Source organism: Gymnoscopelus braueri, assembly GCF_963280865.1.
Source record: "Gymnoscopelus braueri genome assembly, chromosome: 18".
Classification (NCBI taxonomy): Eukaryota; Metazoa; Chordata; class Actinopteri; order Myctophiformes; family Myctophidae; genus Gymnoscopelus; species Gymnoscopelus braueri.
Genome location: NC_137618.1, coordinates 10,027,870 through 10,052,458, shown reverse-complemented (window position 1 = coordinate 10,052,458; position 24,589 = coordinate 10,027,870). Strand labels below are relative to the sequence as shown.

Sequence of the window (24,589 nt, the reverse complement as noted above, 5' to 3'; positions counted from 1 at the left end):
AATCTCAGCAAATGTCTCCGTCCCAAGCAAATCTTTTCAACATGTTTGGTTTAACTAAGACAGACAATTTTAGCACAGTTTAATGGCATGGCAGCAGAGAGATTGTAGGGAGGGACAACTCACCAGTCTGTAAGTTTTCATATTGAAATCTGACAAGAGACCTACGTCTCGGGTCATTGATTGTTTCTGTACACGTTCAGAAATAGAAAAGTTACCTTCCTCCTTGTGGAGCTGCAGTCCTTGTGCTTTATCAAGATACAAGTATTTAAAATGGAACGGGACACTTCTGTACTATGTAAATTTGTACATCACTTTACACTTTATTTTGGGAAAAAACTTACGTGATATCATCTTAAAACTCAAGAAATACTTCCTGATTGCATGTAGGCATGTGGCATCAAACATCTGTCTATCCAAGACATAAGTTGAAATCTGTAAGACAGAATGGAAATCAAATTTACTGTTGGGCATGACAGTAGCCTACAGTTGACTGTAGTATGAAACATAGTTTAAAACAGGTTTAGAACCAGATATAAAATTAAAGTTTAGCCCTGTATGTACAATTGTATGTACAATTAGCAGGTATTGTGACCTTATAGTTGTCCAGGAATTTGGATTTATGGGGTGGTTTACATTCTCGTTCTAAAATGAAACACAAAATGAAAAAGAAACACAAAACACAGCAATTAAACATTAAATCAAATCATATTTAAATCAAATATTAATCAAACTCCCCTCTATTTGACACCCATATATCTACAATATATTGTGTGTCAGATGATTTGTTGATGAGAAAGGGGATGAAAAAAAAATAATAATAATAATTTAAAATTAAAAAGTTATAATTAAAACTTTAAAAAATGAAATATAACAATGAAAAATAAGGAATAAACATCTTTGTTCTGAAGAGTATATTGAAATGAGATAAGTACAGAAAAATCGCTTCTGAAAATTAGCAAATCTACAAGCTCATAAAAAAATCTTAAATTAAAATGATAAAATATTTTCAAAACTTTTAAAATAAATCAAAATGACTTTATAATAAACTTAATATTATAGTTAATGTTTCCCAATATTGATATGGAACAAATTGTATCTTATTGTGGGTTAATTTAACGGATCTATGTTTTAAATGGAATTCAATAGTGACTCAGTTGGTAGGATGACGTTGCCATAGAAACGTGTCTAACATACCGCTAACACTTCCTGCTGAAGGAATTATGGGAAATGGAGTCTCAGACCAGAAGGAATTATGGGAAATGGAGTTTTAAGAGACCAGAGTGACTTTGTTCTAACTGACTGGAGAATGACTAAAATTTTGACTAAAATGGTTAGAACTAGCGAGACAGACACACGCATTCATTCACGCATGCCTGCATATCACTCATACATAGATAGCAGGGAGAAAAAGATAAACAGATAGGCACGTTCACTCCTTCGCTCCCTCGCTCGCTCGGACACTCACACCGTAGACAGCTTGCTGACCCATAGAGAGAGAGAGAGAGAGAGAGATAGAGAGAGAAATCGTTCATTACTACACACAAACATACAAACATACCGAACATAGATATCTTCCAGCAACAAACTAATTTTGGAATGAAAAAGATTTTTAACCTGATTGGTTTACTTATTATTTTAATTATATTCAAAATATTTTAAATAAATTAAAATGTATTTATTTTTTAAGGCAAAAATATATTGTACTGATGGTTCAATGAATTTAGAACAGTGTTAATATATATATATATATATTTTAAACTTTTAAAACAAGCCTTCATAGTTATAGTGTGATTATTATTCTTGTCTGTGGGCATAGCCTTGTTATGATACCAGCTCTGAACAAGAGAATGTAAACAGATAAGACACGGGAGAAGTGAGAGGCTGTATTAGATAAGGGGTTTAAAACCTATTGTTAAAGCTTAATATATTAAATGGATGGATGATTTAACTACAGTGGTCAAAATAAAACAAACATATAAGACAAAACAAAAAAAATGTACTGACACAATGTACTAAAGTTTCAAGGGTGACAACCTAGCAATTGTCGTCTGGGTCGAACATGTTAGTAATGTTCGGTATGCAGCTGGCTGGTAATATTTCGTACTAAGAGGGATGGTAAGGGTGGTACTGACATTGAAAACACAGATCTGCATACATGGTGTTACCTGTAGCAAGCAGGTAAATGTAGCCAGGATCTTGGAGAGCAACACTGAAATACTCTCTTATGGGTTGATATGAGACCCGATTTGTAACATTAACCCACATATAGCCAATAGGCAGTGTAAAAGGAGGGCTATACCAGGGGTTAATCTTAGGTCAAATATCAGTATAGAAGGAAAATTAGTACATTATGACAATTGTAAGGATATATTCATGCAGGCACACAGACAAACCCCCTACATCTGATAGTCAAACATCAGTGTAAAAAAAACGTCGGGGTATCTCCGGTGGTCTCATAAACATATACAGAGACAAAGACAAACTATATAATGACCAAAGTTGATAAGAGAATTTATGAGACATTCAGGAATGTTCTCCCAGGGATAAAAGGTGATAAAACATTTTTACTTGACTCACTCCCTAGCGGAGTTGTGTTAAACAGTAATTTACAAACAGGCTGATAATTATGAGACAAATGGTTCAGTAAAGACAATACATACAATAAAGAAAAAGGTATATTATACTCATCAGATCAAGGTTCACAGGGAGAGAAAAATAAGGAGGTCCCAATCACTGGACCATGGTACAATAAAAATAAAAATATATACTCATCAAATCTGATGTTGGTTCAGGGATCCCGACCCCGATGGCTGGACCATGTGGAATTTGAGACATGTCGAGGGTCCAGTCCAAAGGTCCAGCGATCGCGTCCAGGCCCCAAACAAAATAAATTGTGATACTGTTCAAAGTTAACCTTCATCTGAATAGAAGTGATAAGTCGTTACACCCAAGGCTGGTTCGTTTGATACGTATTAAAATATGGTCTGCCGGGGAAAGAGAGTCTGATAATAGCTCAGTTCCCCCCCCGTACACCATATTTCAAACATATCCGGTTCGAAGGACCAATTGTTGGAATTTAATTTCACCTCATGACCCACACAAAGTACAGATACTTGTAGCACGGAGACAATAAGGAAAAAACCAAACTCAGACAGGCAGCCATTGGGTATAACGAAACAATTGATTGTATTCAGATCAGAGAGACATTAGAAGGTTACAGTATATCACAGGTGTCCGCATCATCGGTCGCGTCTCTCCGCCGTGTAACAGAGCAAGCACGAGCTTTTAACATTGTCCAGTAACATAAACATATGACATCATAGGATGTGACATCAATCGTCCAGCCGTCGGAGGTGTAATCCTGCCATTGGTGGAGAGCGATGAGGTTCCGTCGTCTGATGATGATGGTAGATGATGGTAGATGATGATTGTGTGACAGTTTATCTCTGGACAACAGCGTCCCCATGTCTGGGTCAAACACGTTTGACATCTCTGACCTGTCACTGGTCAGTGAAGATTTGGTGACACTAAGGGAGACAGCTGTAGAAGAGAAGAGAACACCCAGATACCGTGTTCCCAAAACAAGATTGCCACAGAAAAGGCCTGCTTGAGTTCGACCTTGGCTTGCAGACAGAGAGACTAAGAGTACAGAGTACTTTTACCATGACTGAGGTACAGGCCCATATGGGACCATTAATAGGACATTTTAACCAGGTTAAGGACCCTAGACACATTATGATAATTAAGATAAGGGATCAAATGAAATGACTCTATCAATCATTATATTAAGTAATGATTGATATGCACATGCAATTATAAATGATTGCACGTCATCAGCGTTTCCCATTAATGTCATAGACTGTGGAAGTCCACCATTCTCACCTCAGACCACCCTAGACCTAGAGGGTCTAGGTCCACCCATCACCTCAGACCACCCTAGAAGGTCTAGGTCCACACATCACCTCAGACCACCCTAGAAGGTCTAGGTCCACACATCACCTCAGACCATCCTAGAAGGTCTAGGTCCACCCATCACCTCAGACCACCCTAGAGGATCAGGTCCACCCATCACAGAGAAACAGTGATGTCATAATGATCGTAGCACATTAATTATCACACATTATAAATGAATACATAATAAATGACTTATGGTCAATTATAAAATAATAAAACCTTTTACACAAACATGGCTGACTGACTTCCATTCAGATGGATATTAATATTAATGTTATGAAGAACTCTGATTGTGTGTGTGATCATTTATTTAATGTTTCAATATAGTGCAGAACTGAAATATTATGTTTGTGTTTTCTGACGACAGAAACTATACAAAGTAATTTGATGAACCGCCCACACTAATCGGGACTCCCTCTTCCTTTGGTGTGTCGCCCAGGTGGCGCCTAAACCCTGACCTTTAACCTCACAAAATGATGTCTATAAACCTGACCTTAACCCTAAACCCTGACCTTTAACCTCACAAACACTATGTCTATAAACCTAACCTTAACCCTAACCTCACAACCACGTTGACATGGGCGCACACTAATTATCGTTAGCCTTGGCTAGCCAATTAGAATTTTTAAAGGACACATTTGTAAAAAAGGTTGATGATGTCATCATTGTGCTGCTGTGAGTATTTAAAAGCTGAATGGACAAACAATTTTCCTCCTCTCTCCACCAGAGGGCAGCGATGACTCTCTGCTTCTCTGAAAACACACCCAGGTGTTCTGTGAAAAGACAATAAACCAATAAGAATTATAATGTATTAACTGTGTGAACATGTTAACACTTTAGAATAACCTTCCCTTATAATAGTAAATTAATCATTCCCAAATTATCAGTTAATGTGTTACTCATAACTTGTCAAATGTTTGTTAATGGTTTAATGATTTAAACCTATACTATACATGGTTAATAGATCATGAGCAAGTTGTTAGTTTACCAAGAGGACCCCCCATCTGACCACATTGTCATCAGTGTTGTCTGATACAACAAATCATTTGATTATTAAATTTGATTATTAGATTCATTATTATAAGAAATTAAGCAGAATACACATGATAATGTGAATTCACGCGACCGGGATGGTTTACCAGGCTAGTTGTTTCACTTCTTACACAAGCATGTTGTTTTGTGTATGTTTTCAAGTTTTAAACACTTTTATACATAACCAAAAAAAAAGTGTAGTAAAAAGAAAGAGGAAGTGAACCTGGGTGTGTGGGAGGAGTCTAAAGATCGTCATTGGTTGTCGGCACCAGAATACGACCTGATAGAAGAAGAAGAGAGACAGTTAAAACAGACACACAAATAAATCCTATGTTGTATTGTGTGTATTTCTCCATAAAATGCATAAACGTACACACAACAACACAACAACACAACAACATTAGGGTTCAGTCATCAGAACTAATGTGAACATTTGACTCTTATTTAGGACTAAATGTAACACTGATGTATTAAAGCTAACATAGAACACACTTTGATCTCTAACTAGGTCGCCTAAACTGGTCTAAACCGTTTAAGGTTCTAAACCAATATAAACCAGTTTAGGTTGTGGCTTTACATGTTTGTTTGTTTGTTTGTTTGTTTGCATTTCTGTGAGGGTTCCACATGTCATGTGATCCTCTGTTGATCTGACCTCATTTCTTCCACTAGTATAATAATGAATGAAACATGTTAATTAAACATGTTAATTAAACATGCTAATCACCTCGTTTCTTCCACTGGAAGTAGATGAATCCAGACAGGAACAAGACCAGACCCAGAACCAGACCTGATGCTCCCATGGCCACCTTGTTCTTCACTGACTCTGACATGGAGTCATCTGACAATACAAATATCATATCATATCATATTATTACAGTAGATTAAAACACCTTGTTCTTCACTGACTCTGACATGGAGTTATCTGACAATAAGCTACTTTAAACAATAAACAGACAACACAGTCATCGTGAGTCTGTTCAGTAATAATGAGTCCAACCCTATTGGTCCAGTCCTTGAGGGGTTTGTCACCTGATGTGACATGTCCTTCTTAGAGCTAAATACACCCAAAACAAAGGATATGATGATAGATTTTAGAAGACCTGAATCAACCTTTTACTATGATGATTATAAAGCAGGCTGTGGAATGTGCAGAAAGTGTGGGTATCTTGGGACAGAGTCATAGACTCAGAACTGTGAGGCAGTTTGTAAAAAAGAACATCAGCGCTTGTTCTGTCTTAGAAAACTGTCTTGTTTTCACATTGATAAAACCATGATGACTCTTTGATCTGTTTTTATCAAATCAATCTGGTCTTTGATCTGTATTTATCAAATCAATCTGGTCTTTGATCTGTTTTTATCAAATCAATCTGGTCTTTGATCTGTTTCTATCAAATCAATAAGCTCATATGCTACAAGCTTGTAGATCTGCTATTTTTGAAAATACTTGAACATTTGTGCAAATCTTTGAATATAATTCATATATATATATATATTTTAAACAACATTTTTAACTCAAATATTTGCTTCTGGGGGGTCCCTGGAACAACATATTTTGATGGGGATCAGCGGCCAAAAACATACTTTTGGGGGTCCTTGACAAGAAAAAGTTTGAGCACCACTGATATATTAGAATGGTTACCTTTTAGGATGTTTTAATGTATTTGTATTGATTTTTATTTCTGGTGTATTATTGTGTTTTGTCTTTAATTGGATTGCTGTGTTTCCTTTCTGCAAAACAAATGTACCTTCAGTTACAAAAAGAGAATAATCCTTGAACCCTTAAAACAGAGTGTAGTGTAACACATTACAGTAGATTACAGTAGATTACAGTAGATTACAGTAGATTAAAGTAGATTACAGTAACTGACCCCAGTCCATCTTGATAGGCGCGGTCAGGCTGGGATGTTCCACCATGCATGTGATCTTCTCTCCTGATCTGTAATACACACACACACACACACACACACACACACACACACACACACACACACACACACACACACACACACACACACACACACACACACACACACACAGTTGTAGTCGATCTACACGCTGAAACGCACCGCGATTCGACACATTGATCCGTTGATCTTTGTTAATATTTTGTTTGACTATCTTTGTGTAGGAGCGTGAATGCCCCGCTGGGCTCTCCTCCGCTCTGGTGTTTATTGTGTATATGTCCACTATTCCCTCCCCATTGCAGGAAAAATAGGAAGGCAAGAGGCAGAAGAAACTTAGTAACGAGATACGCACGTTATAGCGCATTCCTGTGTGTGTATTCATGTATAGCACACTCGCTCACTCGCTGTGTGCGTTCGTCATGGGTGCACGAGTGTGTGTGTGTGTGTGTGTGTGTGTGTGTGTGTGTGTGTGTGTGTGTGTGTGTGTGTGTGTGTGTGTGTGTGTGTGTGTGCGCGTGTGTGTGTCAGCGAGTGAGTAACACTTGTTTTATTTTAAATTAATATATGTATAGGTATCTTATTAGGTGTGCATTTCTATATATAGGTGTCTGTTAGGTGTGTACCTGGGTGTGTACTCCAGGTAGGAGTGGTACTGGTAGTACCAGTCTCCATCAGACAGCTCATCGGTAGAGGAGAGACCAGAGGTCAAAGGCTCTTGACCTATCCACCAGGTCACCAGGATCACTTTAGGATAGAAGTCGTAGCTGCTGCACCTCAGCATGTGAGTGTGTTCACCACGACGAGGGGGAGTCTCTGACTTCAGTCTCACTTTGGGCTCCACTGGATAAATAAGATTATTATTATTATTATTATTATTATTATTATTATTATTATTATTATTATTATTATTATTATTATTATTATTATTATTGTTATTATTATTATTATATACCAGTCATAGGAACATGTCATTATCATTAATATGAATGAATGAATGAATGAATGAATGAATGAATGAATGAAATTTTTATTTTCGTGTCATGCCACCATTTTGGCCCATCCCATATGGGATTATATGACACATTACACAAAAAGAAAACAAGACATTAACAGTCCATTAACAGTCCTTCCTGTTCATATTACGTCCTTCCTTATAACATACCACTTAAATAAAACATGCGTATAGTACTTATATGAACAAAATAAGAACAAAAATAAGAAAATCCCATTTTACATATAAATGGCCCTCCTCCTCATTGACCAGGCCTTGTCAAGAAATGAAGCAAATGAAAAAATATCATGTTGAAAGAGACATTTCAGTTTCTCTGAATCCTCCAACCACACAAGTTCATATTTAGGATCTACCTTATTAAAAAGTCTCTGCCTGATAGAGTTGTAGAATGGACAATACAAAACAAAATGCATTTCATTTTCAATTTCATTAAGATCACACAAACCACATAATCTATCCTCCTCAACCGTGCCTACATATCTACCCGTCTCAATATGAAGACCAAGTATGCCAGCCCTGATTTGAGCACATAGGCTTCGTTTCTTTTTTGACAAATGATACAATACATAATTTTCTGTACAATAGACATGCTTTATGTCACAATAAGTACGGAGCTTTGGTTTACACCATATATCCAGAGCCCATCTGTCCTTTATTTGTTGAAAAATAGTTTCTTTTATTACCATAGTCTCTACTTTTTCTTTATTATAAAAATGGTCTTCATACCCTGATCTCAAAAGAATGTCATACATGTCCGTAGCCCATGCGCCCTTGATCAAAATGTCCCACTCGAAGACCTTTCTTACAATTCTATTAGTGTTCAGCCCCAGTATTCTATTCCACAAACGTACCATATGCTCACTCCACCGTACCTCATTGGGTTCCCATCCCATATCTCCCATGATGGCCAGGGTTGGCGTAAATTTGTGTACTCCCAAGAAGTACCGCATAGCTCTATTGTGGACAGCCTCACTTTTAGGATATTGTTTAAATCCCCACACTCCTGCTACGTAATCCAACACTGGACACACACAAGCCTGGTATAGTTTGGAGTAGGTAGAGAAACCCATATCCCTCAGGATCTTTGTTTTAGCTATGACTCCTCCTAGTGCTCTATTTGCTGATTCTGTCAATAAAGTGGTTCCTTTTATAAAATGCATATGCTCATCCAAATAAAAGCCCAGATATTTATAGAACTTTGTATAATTCAACTTTGATCCCCCAAATTGGAATTGGAAGTCACTTGTGCGCATGGCAGGGTTTTTAAAATGCATGATTTCAGTTTTCTTTTCATTTATCAAAAGTCTCCATTTTTTACACCAGTTACTTGCACATGTTAGCATTCTTTGTAAGTCAACTTCTGTCTCTGCTATTAAGATAATGTCGTCAGCATACATTAAAATGCTGACATATTCACTTCCATATTTGACTCCACAATTTAGTGGTTTGATTTGATTAGCTAAATCATTAATAAATACAGCGAACAAGGTAGGGGACAAAGCGTCCCCCTGTTTCACTCCTGATGGTGTGGGAAACCAGTTGGTACAAGCATCATTTACCTTTACACATGCTTGTGGTGCACTATAAAGTGAGCTAATTGCCTGATAAAACTTTCCATCTACACCAGTCTTAATCAATCTATAGGCAAGAAGGTCTCTATTGACAAAATCAAAGGCTTTTTGGAAGTCAATAAAGCACGCGTATGTTGATTTGTTTACCTTCAGTCTATTTCTTACTATGGCACATACTGTATAAATGTGGTCAATACAAGCCCTGGCTTTACGAAAGCCATTCTGCTCCTCTACCAGAAGCTGTTCTTTCTCTAAAAATTCCATCAATCTCTCATTAAGTAAAGATGAATACAATTTATAAACTGTGCTCATCAAACTAATTCCCCTATAATTAAGGGGAACTCTAGGATCATTTTTCTGTGATTTTGGTATGGGGCTTATGATGGACTTAGACCATATTGATGGTATTCTACTGTGTTCAAAACAATTGTAAAACAAATTAAACAAAATTTGGGCAAGCTTAGGTGATTTTAGAATTTCATTTGGTAGGTCTTCTATACCTGTAGCTTTTCCTATTTTAGCTTTGTCAATAACCTTTAGCACTTCCCCCATAGAAATCTCCCTATTAAGGTCCCCATTACTTTGAAATGTTGCTTCTTGCATTTCTTTTTCCCAGTTGTTTTTTAATCGACACATTTCCTGAAAGAAATCATCATCAAAGCCTATTGCATCATTTTCAAATAGAGTGGCAAAATCTTTTTCCCATTTAGACAACACTTGTGAAGTCTCTCTTATCAAATTTCCCCCTTCTCCCCATACTTCCATTGGAATTATTTTTTTACGTCTTGGTCCTAACTTATTAATTTCACTCCAGAAGTGCTGAGGGCTTGATGATTGGATTTCTTCCAGATACAATAGCTGACCTCTTTGGTATCTCCGTTTAAAGAAACGGTATCTCTTATCAAATGCATGCTGACATTGTCTGAAATTATCTAACAGTTGCTGCCTGTCCCCTATAGCTCCTTTACATCTTAAAAACAATCGTTCTGCACTATGCATAGAGTACCACAGATCCTGCAACTCTTTATTCCAGTATGGTTTGCTTTGCTTAATTCTCTTTGTTTTAGTAGTATATGGCTTGTCCTGGGAGTATTTTCTCATTTCATCATGGACTAATTTACATAGATCACCATACCAACTATCTAACATCTCCTGTGTAGTAAAACAAGCCTGCTGTCTATCCACCAGGTCTATCAATGCTTTGCATCTCATATTAGAACACAAAAAATCATTTGGTAGTTTTCTGCTTACACTTCTTTTATAAGGTTTAAGTTGTTGGTCACTTTCCCTCGCTAAATCTACATCTATCTTAGTTCCATAACCTACTGTAAAATCCATTACTAACAGGGAATGGTCAGGCACTTTACTACGTTCTCCAATGAGATGCATGCAACCAGTTAATTCTACCATTTGATTAGAAGTTATCACTTTGAACAATGTACATGTTTTCAAACACTCATAAGGAGTTGCTATATAATCTACAACTGCTTTTCCTTTTATAGATACTGAGGTGTAGTTGTCATTTAGTGGACATATTCTGCCATTTACAATACACATTTTGGAGTCTTTAAGAAATTCTATCAATGATTCTCCGTGTTTATTTACCCCCTCATCTAGAACAACTCTCATTGGCACATCATCAATTTCCCTCACATAGTCCTCTAGGTTACCAGTTCTACCATTTACATCACCACAAACATAAATGGCATCCACATCGGAATATAAATACATGTGACTCAGTAAATGACCAAAAAAACCGGATGCATCTCTTCCCCATGGGGATGTCTCAGGGGGAAGGTAGCATGAAAAAACAACAAAACAATATTGTGAACTCAAGCTAATAAAATGTAAACCAAGAATTCCATCCACCTCTTTACTGATCACTTTAATTTTATATGAACTTAATAAGTCACATTTAACACAAATACCAACCCCCCCTGAACCCCTTGGTGCCTTAACATGCTTTTCTCTATTATTCCCATACCAGACATACCCATCCAAGTCAATAGAAGCCTCTCCCGTTAGATGAGTTTCATTTAATGAGATTATGTCTGGTCGTAGGTGATTTAAAATCACAGTTCTTAACTCACGGTTCTTGTCTGTCCATCCGTTTACGTTCCAGTGGATTAAAGAGAGATTTTTGGCATCACTCTGTCTGGTTGTAGACGCGGCTCACTTCTCTCCTTTTTTCTCTGACGTCACGACCCTGCCAACTCCGGAGCGGTCAGGTTCACGTCCACGTTCAGTGTCCCGTCTCATTACTCGGCCATTCCCGGTGATGAAGAAGTCCTTTCCCGATGGCATCTCTTCAAGGATAGTTCTGAAGTTGAGATCGATCAGACGTTCAGTGTGTGATTTGGCTGATCTAATATAGACCTTGCCAAATGTCGTGTTGTCCTTAAGCTCCCTTTTTTGTCTCAGCACTGCCACTTTATCTCCAGTTGTGTTCAGTTCCATCTTAATCAGCCCCGGGCCCCGTCCTCTCGGTACCAGCCGTTCCACGGCAACAATCACCGGTACCGGGTCGCACCGCAGCCCCTCAGCCAGCAGCGCGTTCATTCTCTGCATAAGATCCTCACCATCTTCAAACAGCAGGCCCGAGATAACGATGGAAACATCGGGGTCGAATTCTGCACGTTTAACTTTCTTGTTAAAGTTGGCTTCCACCTGGTCGATTCTCGCAATTACGTGCCCGATTTCCATATCCACATTGGCTTGAATCTCGCTTTGTTTTTTTTGCAGTTCTGCTCTCATGTTGTCTTGGTTCTGCTTTACCAGTGTAACCATCGAGTCACGCAGACTGTTGATTTTACCATCAAGTTGTTTCTCCAGAGAGGAACCCATTTGTTCAATTTTGTCTTTAAATGTCTTCTCCAGCGAGCAGCGTGTCTCGTCCATTTTCTCATTTAGTTTCTTCAGCTCTTCCATGACCGACATATCGTTTAGAGCCGTGTCTTTTTTAGCACTTCTGAGCGATATCTTATCACCTCCTTCACTCATATTTAATACTCTTCAATTTGATAACACTTATATGTTGTTTCGATTTGTTTGTCTCCGTTTATCTTAGTTTGTTCTCTTAATTTGTTTGGAGCACACGCAAACGCGCGTCTCCGTCTCCAACAGGAAGTACCCTGTACCCTGTGCTTCAGCACCTCAAGCCCAAGTGTGTGTGTGTGTGTTAATAAGTGTATATCATCCAAATTAGATCCAAATGATCCAGAAAACCGCAACACACTTCGTCAACCAGCCAAAATGTTCATGTTTCCCGGCTCTCCTCCATTCTCCTCTCCCTCCATTGGCTCCCAGTTGCTGCCCTCACAGAGTACAAAACACTGATGTTGGCCTACAAAGCAACCAAAGATATGACACCCCCATATCTTCAAACCTGATCCAACCCTACAACCCCTCCCGCTCACTCATATCAGCTAACACAGGGAAGCTGTCTGAATCTTCTCTAAAACACCCTGGTCAACGCTCCACATGTCCTAGACTCTTCTCCTTTCTCTAAAACACCCTGGACAACGCTCCACACATCCCAGACTCTTCTCCCTTCTCTAAAACACCCTGGTCAACGCTCCACACGTCCTAGGCTCTTCTACTTTCTCTAAAACACCCTGGACAATGCTCCACACGTCCTAGACTCTTCTCACTTCTGGCTCCCAAACGGTGGAACAAAAATTCCCCATTGACAGACCTCTTCAGACTCCACCTCAGCCTGTAGCCTCGACGACCTTGCAGGCGTATGCAAAGGCTAAAATGTAATTTAGATATTATGTTATATAGACAGATGCCAGGTCATTTGGAGACCTGGCATATAGGTTTGTATAGTTTGTATAGCGATTTGTCAATGCCCTTTACATCGGCATCGACAAATCACTCCTAAAACGATTGCAGCTTATTCAAAATGCCGCTGCCCGCCTCCTTACCGGTACAAAGAGGCGGGACCATATTACTCCCGTTCTGGCTTCTCTCCACTGGCTCCCGGTCAGTTTTAGTATTGATTTTAAGATTTTAATGCTTGCTTTTAAAGCACGCAACGGGCTAGCCCCCCCTTTCCTCAATGACCTCATCAATGACTATATTCCACCCAGACCCCTAAGGTCGGCTGATCAGTTGCTACTGATTGAGCTCACAACCAATAAAAGGTCTAGAGGCGACTGAGCCTTCGCTGCGGCCGCCCCGAGCCCTTCCTTTTAATATAAGAGCCTCTCAGTCCATAGACATTTTTAAATCACTACTAAAGACCTACTTCTTTTCCCTGGCTTTTGAACACAGTTAAGCAGTTACACCACAACTATTGTCTCTACCTCACTATCTTCTGTTATGCTTTTTTAATATCTGCTTGTATTTGTATTTTTATATTGTATTTTTGCACTGTATGTATTGTAACATTGTTGTTTTGATGTGTTGTATAGCACTTTGGTTGGCCTTGGTCATTGTAATGTGCTTTATAAATAACATTTTAGTTGAGTTGAGTTGAGTTTCAATGTACAGATTATTTTTTTGTTTGATATTATACTGTTTAGACTGATGATAGGTTCTTGGTTTACCTATGATCCTAGATTACTATTTTTATGCATTTGATGTATTACCTTGTGTTTTCCTTGCTTACTGTAAATCACTCTGGATTAAGAGCGTCTGATAAATGCCTACATTGTGAATTGTAACTGTAAATGTCAGTGTTTGGCCACCAGATGGCACCAGAGAACAACGTTTCATAGAGTACTGTAGACTAGTCTACAGTTTTATACAAAGTAGAATGCATTTATATAATGTAATTTAAACATATTAAATAATTCACAGTTACACAGTGCTTTATAAAAACAAAAATAAACCAAGCAATATCATTTTATGAAAATAGTGCGAATGAACAAAACAATACACATAATCCTGTAGAATATTACTAAAGTGATTAAAAACATACAAAACTAGAAAAAGTGCTCCTCGGAGCACAGGTCTCCGCCAGGTCAGGTAGGTTATTGTGGCCTCCCGGTGGCGCTATAATAGGCCAATGTGAAAAGGGTGGCATTTCTTCTTAGGCCTTTCAATCGGACACTGCATTCATGATTTGAGGCATTTTGTTCCAAAAATGTGTTTTGCTAAATTAGACCTGCTGGTGGCGCTATAACAGGCCAATGTGAATGTGAAAAGGGGGGCATTTCTTCCTCGGCCTAGTGGGAATCTGCATGCAAAATTTCACGGAAAGTGCACACTGCGTTCATGTTTTGAGGCATTTTGTTCAAAACTGACCAATCCTGCAAACTTTGGAAGCCAATGTAAGCCAAATAGGATGGAATATGAAATATCGGACAGATCCATCAGAATCACATGACTATGGAGATGCAGTGTACCAATTTTTTGGACAGAATCTGAAGGAATAATCTCCAAAAATATATTTTACATAAGTCGGCCTCCTGGTGGCGCTGTAAAAAGCAGATGTGAAAAATGCAGTCCAGATGTTTTTCCTTGGCCTCTAGGGAGTGTGCGTGCAAAGTTTCACGCAGATCGGTGCAGTTATAGTAAAAAATGCAAATCGGCCAGTTATAGCGCCACCATGAGGCTGATTTGAAAATGTTCAAGTGGCATTTCTTCCTCGGCCTAGTGGGAATGTGCGTGTGCAATTTTATGGAAATGGCAAGCTGCGTTCATGATTGGAGGCAGTTTGTTCAAAACGGACCAATCCTGCAAACTTTGGAAGCCAACTTTAGCCAATGAGGATGCAATATGGGAAATCGGACAGATCCGGGTTGATCACATGACTATAGAGATACTGTGTACCGATTTGCATGACGTTTGGTTAAAAGCTGTAGGTGTAATGGGAAAAAATGGGTTTTGCACAAATCGGCCTCCTGGTGGCGCTATAACAGGCCCATGTGAAAAATGTGGGGCAGAGGTTCTGAATTGGCATCCAGGGAGTGGGTGTGCACAGTTTCGCAGCGACCGGGCCAACGGTGCCGGAGATTAGCTGGTAACACACGGACAGGACACACACACACGGACGGACGGACGGAAGGACGGACGGACGGAGGGTAAAACATACTCTCTCGCCATGCCTTTCGGCCTGGCGGAGACAACAAACTAGTAAAGACAATAATTAAATATAAAATCAGGTGGTGAAATGAAGTGTATAGAGGTGTGTTTTAGCCTGCATGGTTCTTTTTAAAGTTCATTTAAAAACATTAATCATGGTGTCTCTATTTTAGGCAGGTCATTATATGTACAGTAGGTGAAAACACTCAGAAATAGATCTATATGTTTCCTTTATACTCTGTGTACGATGGTGACACCACATGTTGTGAGCTTGTAGATCTGCTATTTCTGTGTTACAGCCTGTTAGGATACAGTATAAATCAGGCTTAAAGGGATAGTTCACCCCCCAAAAAAAAAATTCTATCTATTAGTCACCCCATGGAGACTTGAATTCATTTTTTTAGTTTTTGTCTCATTCCTAAGACAATAATTTGATGACAAGCGGACCGGTAGGCAGCGGTTCCGGTAGGAGATACAAAGGAGACTCTTTGTGTCTCCTACCGGAAACGCTGCCGGTCATCAAATTATTGGCTTAAAAATGCGACAAAAACAAAGAAATATCCATGAATTCGAGTCTCCATGGGGTGACTAATCGTTAGAAAAAAAGAGGATGTTTAAGAGGATCTGAAATGTTTCTCAGCAGATTAAGTCATGTTTTATAATCGTTATCAGATCAATATTAACACCATTAATCATCTCTGAATAGAATCATTTATTATGATGTCATGTTATAGTTTATGAGGTGATGAGTGTTGAGTGCTGCTCTGAGATCAGCTCACCTCTCTTGTTCAGAACATTGGAGTAGTCGATCTCAATGTTGTTTTTGCAGATTGCCTCTGGCTGTGCTCTCATCGCAGCCAGTAGTGTAGGATCTTTATTCCAGCGCTCTGCGTTCTTCACACCATACTCAGTGTATCCAACATACTGATCTACTCTACTGTCCCACATGGTGATCTCATCACCATCGAAATTAGTTGACTGTATGAACTGTATGTCCTTCAGCTCACTGGAGTTAAACACACAGCGGTCAGTCTGATAGAACACATATCCATCTGGAAATAGACAATTAAAAATCATTAATGTTCAGTTTTATTATCATCTGTATAATATCAACACTAGGCTAACTGCCCCCTATCGGCCAAACATGTCACTAAATAAAGTCTAAAATAGGTTCAGGATGTGAAATCTGGCATTAAAATGTTTTGATGTATATTGAATATCTTAAATACAATGAGATTGAGCTACCAGTTAAGTTCTGTTTCTCTATGTGTCCAGTTGTCTAGGGTGGCTGAGTAAACAAGGACTGTCTGTCAGTCCAGGATAACCCTAGGCTCTTTGAAAATAGCAGATCTACAAGCTCATAGCGCGGCACCGAGTGCCACGCTATGAGCTTGTAGATCTGCTATTTTCAAACATTTTAAGTTTACTTTTGGTACTTTAAATACATTTTGATGCCAATACTTTGGTACTTTTACTCAAGTAAATTTTGAATTCCAAAATTTTACTTGTAACAGAGTACTTCTAGATTGCAGTATTGATACTTTTACTTAAGTAAAACTTTTGAGTACTTTTCCCACCACTAACTCTAGTCAATAAACAAGGTAAATAGTCACATAAGTAGAGAGTAGAGAGAACAATGTAGAGCCTCAAAGAAACTATAGGATACCAGGTCAATCATTATAACAATCAGCTGAGTTATATTAAACAAATAAAGGTCATTATTTATACTGTAATTAAAGCCTGCATTGCAAACCTAAATGAAAACACTGAACTGTTGCTTTTTAAATTAAATTGCAACATTTGATATAACCCCCAAATGTATCAAATAAATCATCATTCAATTCAAATAATTGAATGAGTGCATTCATTGACTTCTGGGGGGTCCCCAGATAAAATGTTTTGGGGGTCCCCAGATGATTAGCTTAACTCATTCAGTGCCAGACTTATTTCTGGCTGTGTTTGCCCCAGTGCCAGAGATTTTTCGATTTTTCTTACCTTTTCAAGTAGTCACAGAATATTTATCTCCCCAACATTTGATGAGTGGGTTAGGGTTAGGGTTAGGGTTGATCAAAATAACAATTATTTAATGAAGTAATGTAGATGTAGAACAATAATTTAACTATTGAGAGTGTAAAATGATTAAAGATCTATCCGGGTGTGGATGAGGGGGAGGGGGTTCCAGGGGGTCCCCAGTTAAATGATGGAGAGTTAGTAACCAAATGAACCCTGAACAACTGGTTGAGAACCAGTGACTTCAATTTTCAGGTCTCGTGTGTAACCCAGGTCTCATGTGTCACTTTTAAATCATATGATAAAATGGCTGTAATTGGTACTGCATGCATACGATCTACATACAATAAATATTTATTATGGCTGACTGAGTATATGCCATTCTGATATTAACCAATTCAGCCCCATTATACATTCAGACCAAAAATAGCCTATCTACAAGGTCTAGTGTTAGTGTTAGGTGATCGTAAATAGTGGTCCACTGGTAGTGGGTAACGGGGGATGGTAACATATGGTGATTTTGGGATCTGTCTGTCTATCTATCTATCTATCTATCTATCTATCTATCTATCTATCTATCTATCTATCTATCTATCTATCTATCTATCGGTCTATCTGTCTATCTGTCTATCGGTCTATAACCTCAATGCTTTGCGATGCATTGCATTGCGAGCCTTGTAAATCTAGTATTTTCAATGGATTTTTTATACATTTCTCATGAAAAAAAAACCCTCCATGATTCAATATTTGAGTGATATGCGAAATGCATGTCCTGTTATTACTTGAAAGTTGAAGACCTCTGTTTTTTTTCCAAAAGTGCAACACATTCTCTTATCCAGATATTTTAGATCTTGGCCATTGGTACATAATATAGCTTCCAGTTTTTTCTTATGGTACAATCATAATCAGATAAAATAGGTTGAGTATATGCTGCATATCTTTGGCATAAGACAAACAATGTATTGTTTTTAAATTATATCAAGAATTATGTCTGTTATTTTTAAAACACTATGGTTAGCATGCAAAGGTATTTCATCCAGACCCAATTCTCCCAGTTATATTGTAAGGTTTCTATGTCAATTTGAACATGTATTTGTTCTTAAGGGTTCTAATTATACAAAAATGCAAAAATGATAATGCACACAAATACTGCTTTGGTGTAAATCTCTGACAAAAAACTATTGACAACAACAACACAATATGTTAGTAAATGTGTTAGTTTAGGCTAGGCTTGTTTAAACTGTCAAGATATCTTCACGTTACAAAGGAAAGATAGCATTAAATAGTTGATAAATATACAGAAATAATCTGTTAGTCTAAAACTCTGTCTAGAATTAACTTCTAATAATGGTAGGGTTAAACATAGTTCAACTTTTGTATAGTTAAAAAGGCCCCACTAATGTATATCTAAGTATTTTGATATCATCCTAGAAAAAAACAGGGAAAAAAAACAGTATGTGGACCTATAAACACAATAACATAAAAATGTCTAAATTTAACACAACCATAATATAACCATAGTTTCCGTTTACGCACGTTTCTAAACGTATGTAAATAGACTATTGAAACTGAACCAAATAGATTCAGTTCTATACTGTGATAGAACTGAATAGTGACTTTTTTAGTACTGCAAAAGTCACTATCTTATGGTATTCATAACCCTAACCCTTCATGTTATACGTTTATTGTGATCATAGGATTGTAGATATTTTTATCAAAAACATATTACATGTGATCACTGATGGTTAGTAAAGTGGCATCTTAAGCTTTCTCTTTTCTCTCTCCCCTCGCACCCATTCCCACAACCTTTTCTATTTCTCTCTTCTCTCACATCCTTTCTCATTTCTCTCTTTTTTTTTCTCTCAAAGCCAATAAATAGCCAAAAAGCTAATATTACAATGGTCAGTAGTACGCCATATGATTCTATAAACATCTATATCTATCTATATCTAGATATCTAGAGGTTTTGGGTTGATAGTGGTCTTGTATCATTGATAATGATTAATTAGTGTATATATGTACCGAGTCGAATTGTTATTCACTATAATATAGTGAATTGCTATCATATTATGATACAATGTGTTTGCCCCCCACACGATACATACACTCATCCATTATGTAATCATCATACATCTTCAAACCATCTCTCATCTTCTCTTGTATCAATAAGAATTGTATCAATTACTCTAAACTCAAGTAATATGTTTATATTCTAACATGTTTCTAGGTGTTAGGTCTGTTTTTAGTTCAATATTGAAGTTTCAACATTGATTTTTTTAGGATTTTGAATCCATTAGATGAAAACTGATAATAAAAGTATATAAATAAGATTGTCTATAGTGTATATATATATTGTAACAATCCATCTAACTAACCCACGTCACAGCGGGGGCGGACCTAGAAAAAAGTATATAATGTGCCTAGTATTGCTAGTATTGTCTGACTAACCCATCAGACAAAGAAAAAATAAGGATGCCATCGTACATGGCTTTTTCATGACTAAACCTCTTTTTACATGATATAAGAGACTCATAACTTTTTTTTCTTTTTTTTTTTTTGAAAAATCAGACAACTTTTACCTTTTCAAATGGATGACATACGAGTAGAACTACTAGAACAGGATTCTGTTAAACAAACAGCCAATCCATTTTCCATCCAAACAGCCAATCCATTTGCCATCTCCACTAAAGATGCCAAATCCTTCAAATCCGAGGATGGTGGCGAGCCCACAATCTTTGACAGAATAATTTTTTTAAATGGAAAATACGTGGCCTGTGGCCTAGATCCCTATTTTGATAGGCTTATGGTAGGTCAGGTTAAATGGATGAATGATACAGACGGAGGCAGATATATTCCAGCCGACGACCATTCATATTATGCCCGTGAAGCTGCGTTGTGTGGGCTACAGTACCTTTACAACGCAATGAGCCCAGTAGCAAATCAAACACTGATACTGGCTTTAAATCAAAATCGTCAAATTTTGCATGGTTAGGTGACCCATGTAACATGGAACACACTGGGGTTGATGATAATCACAGGTGTGCAACTTGCAAACTTGTCCTTACAAAGTTTCTGCCGGGTGATACGCTTTTAAATCAACATGCTTACTTCACCAGAGGAGAATGTCCGTATCTCAAAGCTAACTATACATCAGAGCGGCTAGAAATTGAAATTGGACAGGAAAGGTTTCGCAGAGGGTTTATTGCACATCCAAACGCAATCACTGCCCCGGATGCGTGGAAACTATCTGAAGTGAAATTAACAAACAGAATATATGTTACGCTGGCTAGCCATAAATGGTGTTATGTGGCCGTTCACCCGGGGGTCATGTGCAGGGCTGTTACCAAAAAATGACAGAGCTGATACACAGACTTAACAATGGTCTTCTTGAATTAAAGTTATAGTCATATCAGATCTAACAAATTCTATTCTATTTACTGGACAATTGTTGTTGTTATTATTGTGTGACCTACCCCTACCATGGTAAAAGGTCCCCTCCTAGGTCACAGCGGGGGTGGACCTAGAAAAAAGTATATAATGTGACTAGTATAGTATTGCTAGTATAGCCTGACTATCCCATCAGACTAAGAAAAAAGAAGATTGTTTTATGTTATTGTGTTTATAGGTCCACATACTTAGATATACATTAGTGGGGCCTTTTTAACTATACAAAAGTTGAACTATGTTTAACCCTACCATTATTAGAAGTTAATTCTAGACAGAGTTTTAGACTAACAGATTATTTCTGTCTATTTATCAACTATTTAATGCTATCTTTCCTTTGTAACGTGAAGATATCTTGACAGTTTAAACAAGCCTAGCCTAAACTAACACATTTACTAACATATTGTGTTGTTGTTGTCAATAGTTTTTTGTCAGAGATTTACACCAAAGCAGTATTTGTGTGCATTATCATTTTTGCATTTTTGTATAATTAGAACCCTTAAGAACAAATACATGTTCAAATTGACATAGAAACCTTACAATATAACTGGGAGAATTGGGTCTGGATGAAATACCTTTGCATGCTAACCATAGTGCTTTAAAAATAACAGACATAATTCTTGATATAATTTAAAAACAATACATTGTTTGTCTTATGCCAAAGATATGCAGCATATACTCAACCTATTTTATCTGATTATGATTGTACCATAAGAAAAAACTGGAAGCTATATTATGTACCAATGGCCAAGATCTAAAATATCTGGATAAGAGAATGTGAAAAAACAGAGGTCTTCAACTTTCAAGTAATAACAGGACATGCATTTCGCATATCACTCAAATATTGAATCATGGAGTTTTTTTTTTCTCATGAGAAATGTATAAAAAATCCATTGAAAATACTAGATTTACAAGGCTCGCAATGCAATGCATCGCAAAGCATTGAGGTTATAGACCGATAGACCGATAGACCGATAGATAGATAGATAGATAGATAGATAGATAGATAGATAGATAGATAGATAGATAGATAGATAGATAGATAGATAGATAGATAGATAGATAGATAGATAGATAGATAGATAGATAGATAGATCGATCGATCGATAGATAGACAGCCAGATCCCAAAATCACCATATGTTACCATCCCCCGTTACCCACTACCAGTGGACCACTATTTACGATCCCCTAACACTAACACTAGACCTTGTAGATAGGCTATTTTTGGTCTGAATGTATAATGGGGCTGAATTGGTTAATATCAGAATGGCATATACTCAGTCAGCCATAATAAATATTTATTGTATGTAGATCGTATGCATGCAGTACCAATTACAGCCATTTTATCATATGATTTAAAAGTGACACATGAGACCTGGGTTACACACGAGACCTGAAAATTGAAGTCACTGGTTCTCAACCAGTTGTTCAGGGTTCATTTGGTTACCAACTCTCCATCATTTAACTGGGGACCCCCTGGAACCCCCTCCCCCTCATCCACACCCGGATCGATCTTTAATAATTTTACACTCTCAATAGTTAAATTATTGTTCTACATCTACATTACTTCATTAAAGAATTGTTATTTTGATCAACCCTAACCCTAACCCCAACCCAAACCATTCCCTAACCCACTCATCAAATGTTGGTTCCCTGGTTCACAGATCCCATGGAAAACAGAAGATCACATGTATGTGCGAACCAGCTGCAGCCCCCAGGACAAAGCCCCCGATCTATTTTTTTAGCCTAACTGCCACAGATAGTGGACATAAAGTAATAAAGTCCTGCACAAGAACACCACTTGAACTGAAGAGACACACAGAGTCACAAGCACACGGACACACAGAGAGAGATGGAATTATAATGAAATTAATACTGAATTAATGATTGGCTAGATTAAATAATTAATCTCAAAAACATTTCATTGTAAAGTCTGTATCTCTCTCAAGGGGCATAGACCCCCCTGGACCCCCCTGATTTAATATGCAGATACAGTGACTGCAACAAATGGCCAAGAGACAGAGAGAGGGGGGTGGGTGTATTGGGGAAATGAGAGGTGACAGAGAAATCGAAATGACAACAACAGCTAGCCTTGGCAATAGACAGACCATGATGTAATGGCATGTATGGCCACATACAAACACACAGAGAGATCATGACACATCATGAGAGGATTTAATTAATGCATTAATTAAATAGGTTATTTTTAGTGTGGTTATTTATAGGTATCTATTTATATATATCTATTTATATATATCTATTAATATAAATCTATATTAAGAAGTCTAATTTTAGAAATGTGCTCAGTGGCACCCCCCTGGTGGTTAGTGGCGTAGTTACAGGGTGTATAACAGTTAATACTTTCATGTACCTTTCACTGGTGGTTTCTTCAAGGCAGTGCGAATGGTGTCCAGGTTGTGTTTGCAGTACTGCTGCCGATCCAAAGCTATTTCATAAAATCCTGTGAAGGACATATGATCTACAAACGGAGGCTGAGGCTCCACCATCTTCCCTTTGTTGTAGTCTGCGTACATCAACACTTCACCGTCCAGTGCCATCATGAACTCTTTATATGAGTCCTTAACTGTGTCTGAACAGCTAAGGACATTAATGTCCTCATGGAACACTGGAAATAAAACAAAGATGACATTAAATTCAACAACAAACTTCTTCACAGTGACAATAACACATAATCATCATGTTAAACAATCATGTTTGGTTCTTATATGAAGTGAAAGGTTGGATATTAAAAGTAGCTTCCTGTCAAATGTTTTATTCACACTGAAACACATTCAAATGTTTTTTGTTTTATTTTTTTATTATAAAAGTAATTCATACAGAATGATTTGTTCATGATGTCACAACAACAGTTCCTAACATCTGTTTTAATGTTTATGTATTTGGACCAACATTCAAGATCCAATACTGTATATACAGGTAGTAAAAGGAGTGTGTGTGTGTGTGTGTGTGTGTGTGTGTGTGTGTGTGTGTGTGTGTGTGTGTGTGTGTGTGTGTGCGTGTGCGTGTGCGTGCGTGTGTTTGTAGGGTCATTTGTGAGGTCATTTGGCTGTATTGTGCATTGTTCATATTTGTTTTTATATAATAACAGTAGGTATAAATGTATATATTATAGAATAACATAGATATAATGTACTTACTTCCTGGGATCGCTTTGACATGAAGTACAGAGGAGAGGATGAGGAGGGTGGCTGTAATCTTCATCATCACTGATCAAAACTGAACTGGATTTAATATATGAGAATAAACAGATGAGAATAAACAGATCAGAATAAACAGATGTTTACCGAAAGAGAAGTTCTGGAGTCTGAAAGAGAATGAAGGACGACTCGTTCTGTAGTTTAGAATAATCAGCCAATCAGATTAAAGAGATGATGTTACATCATCTGTTTCCAGAAAGACGACAGTCTGGATTATTGCACATATCATGAACAGTATAGCTGCTGCTTCATAAGTAATCAACAAACTATACTAAAAACTGGTCAAACATTGGCCAAATTGTCAATTAATATAAGAAAGAGCAAATGTTTTGAAAATAGCCGATCTACAAGCTCTTTTAGAGCATGTAGATCTATTTATCTCTGTCAAACTAAATGTAAAGCCTCAACTCCTA

General features: G+C 37.5%; 1 protein-coding gene across 2 annotated transcripts in view; it reads right to left on the bottom strand.

The window, feature by feature from the left end:
- The window catches only part of LOC308105979 (H-2 class II histocompatibility antigen, E-S beta chain-like), a 487,891-nt gene extending 463,559 nt beyond the window's left edge, over positions 1-24,332 (bottom strand). Inside the window, exons 1-9 of one of the 2 annotated variants that reach the window (XR_013934951.1) lie at positions 24,264-24,332; positions 24,117-24,200; positions 23,330-23,584; positions 16,283-16,555; positions 7,514-7,730; positions 6,855-6,922; positions 5,711-5,824; positions 5,210-5,266; positions 4,467-4,727 (exon numbers count right to left, since the gene is read on the bottom strand). Coding sequence is in view for 1 of the 2 variants with exons in the window: in XM_080456963.1 (XP_080313089.1) it covers positions 5,229-5,266; positions 5,711-5,824; positions 6,855-6,922; positions 7,514-7,730; positions 16,283-16,555; positions 23,330-23,584; positions 24,117-24,183 (1,032 nt within the window). In the remaining variant the exon portion in view is untranslated. Of the gene's footprint in view, positions 1-4,040; positions 4,728-5,209; positions 5,267-5,710; positions 5,825-6,854; positions 6,923-7,513; positions 7,731-16,282; positions 16,556-23,329; positions 23,585-24,116; positions 24,201-24,263 lie in introns of those variants that run through there. The other variant, XM_080456963.1, reaches the window with a different exon arrangement.
- Between the last annotated feature and the right edge of the window lie 257 nt (positions 24,333-24,589).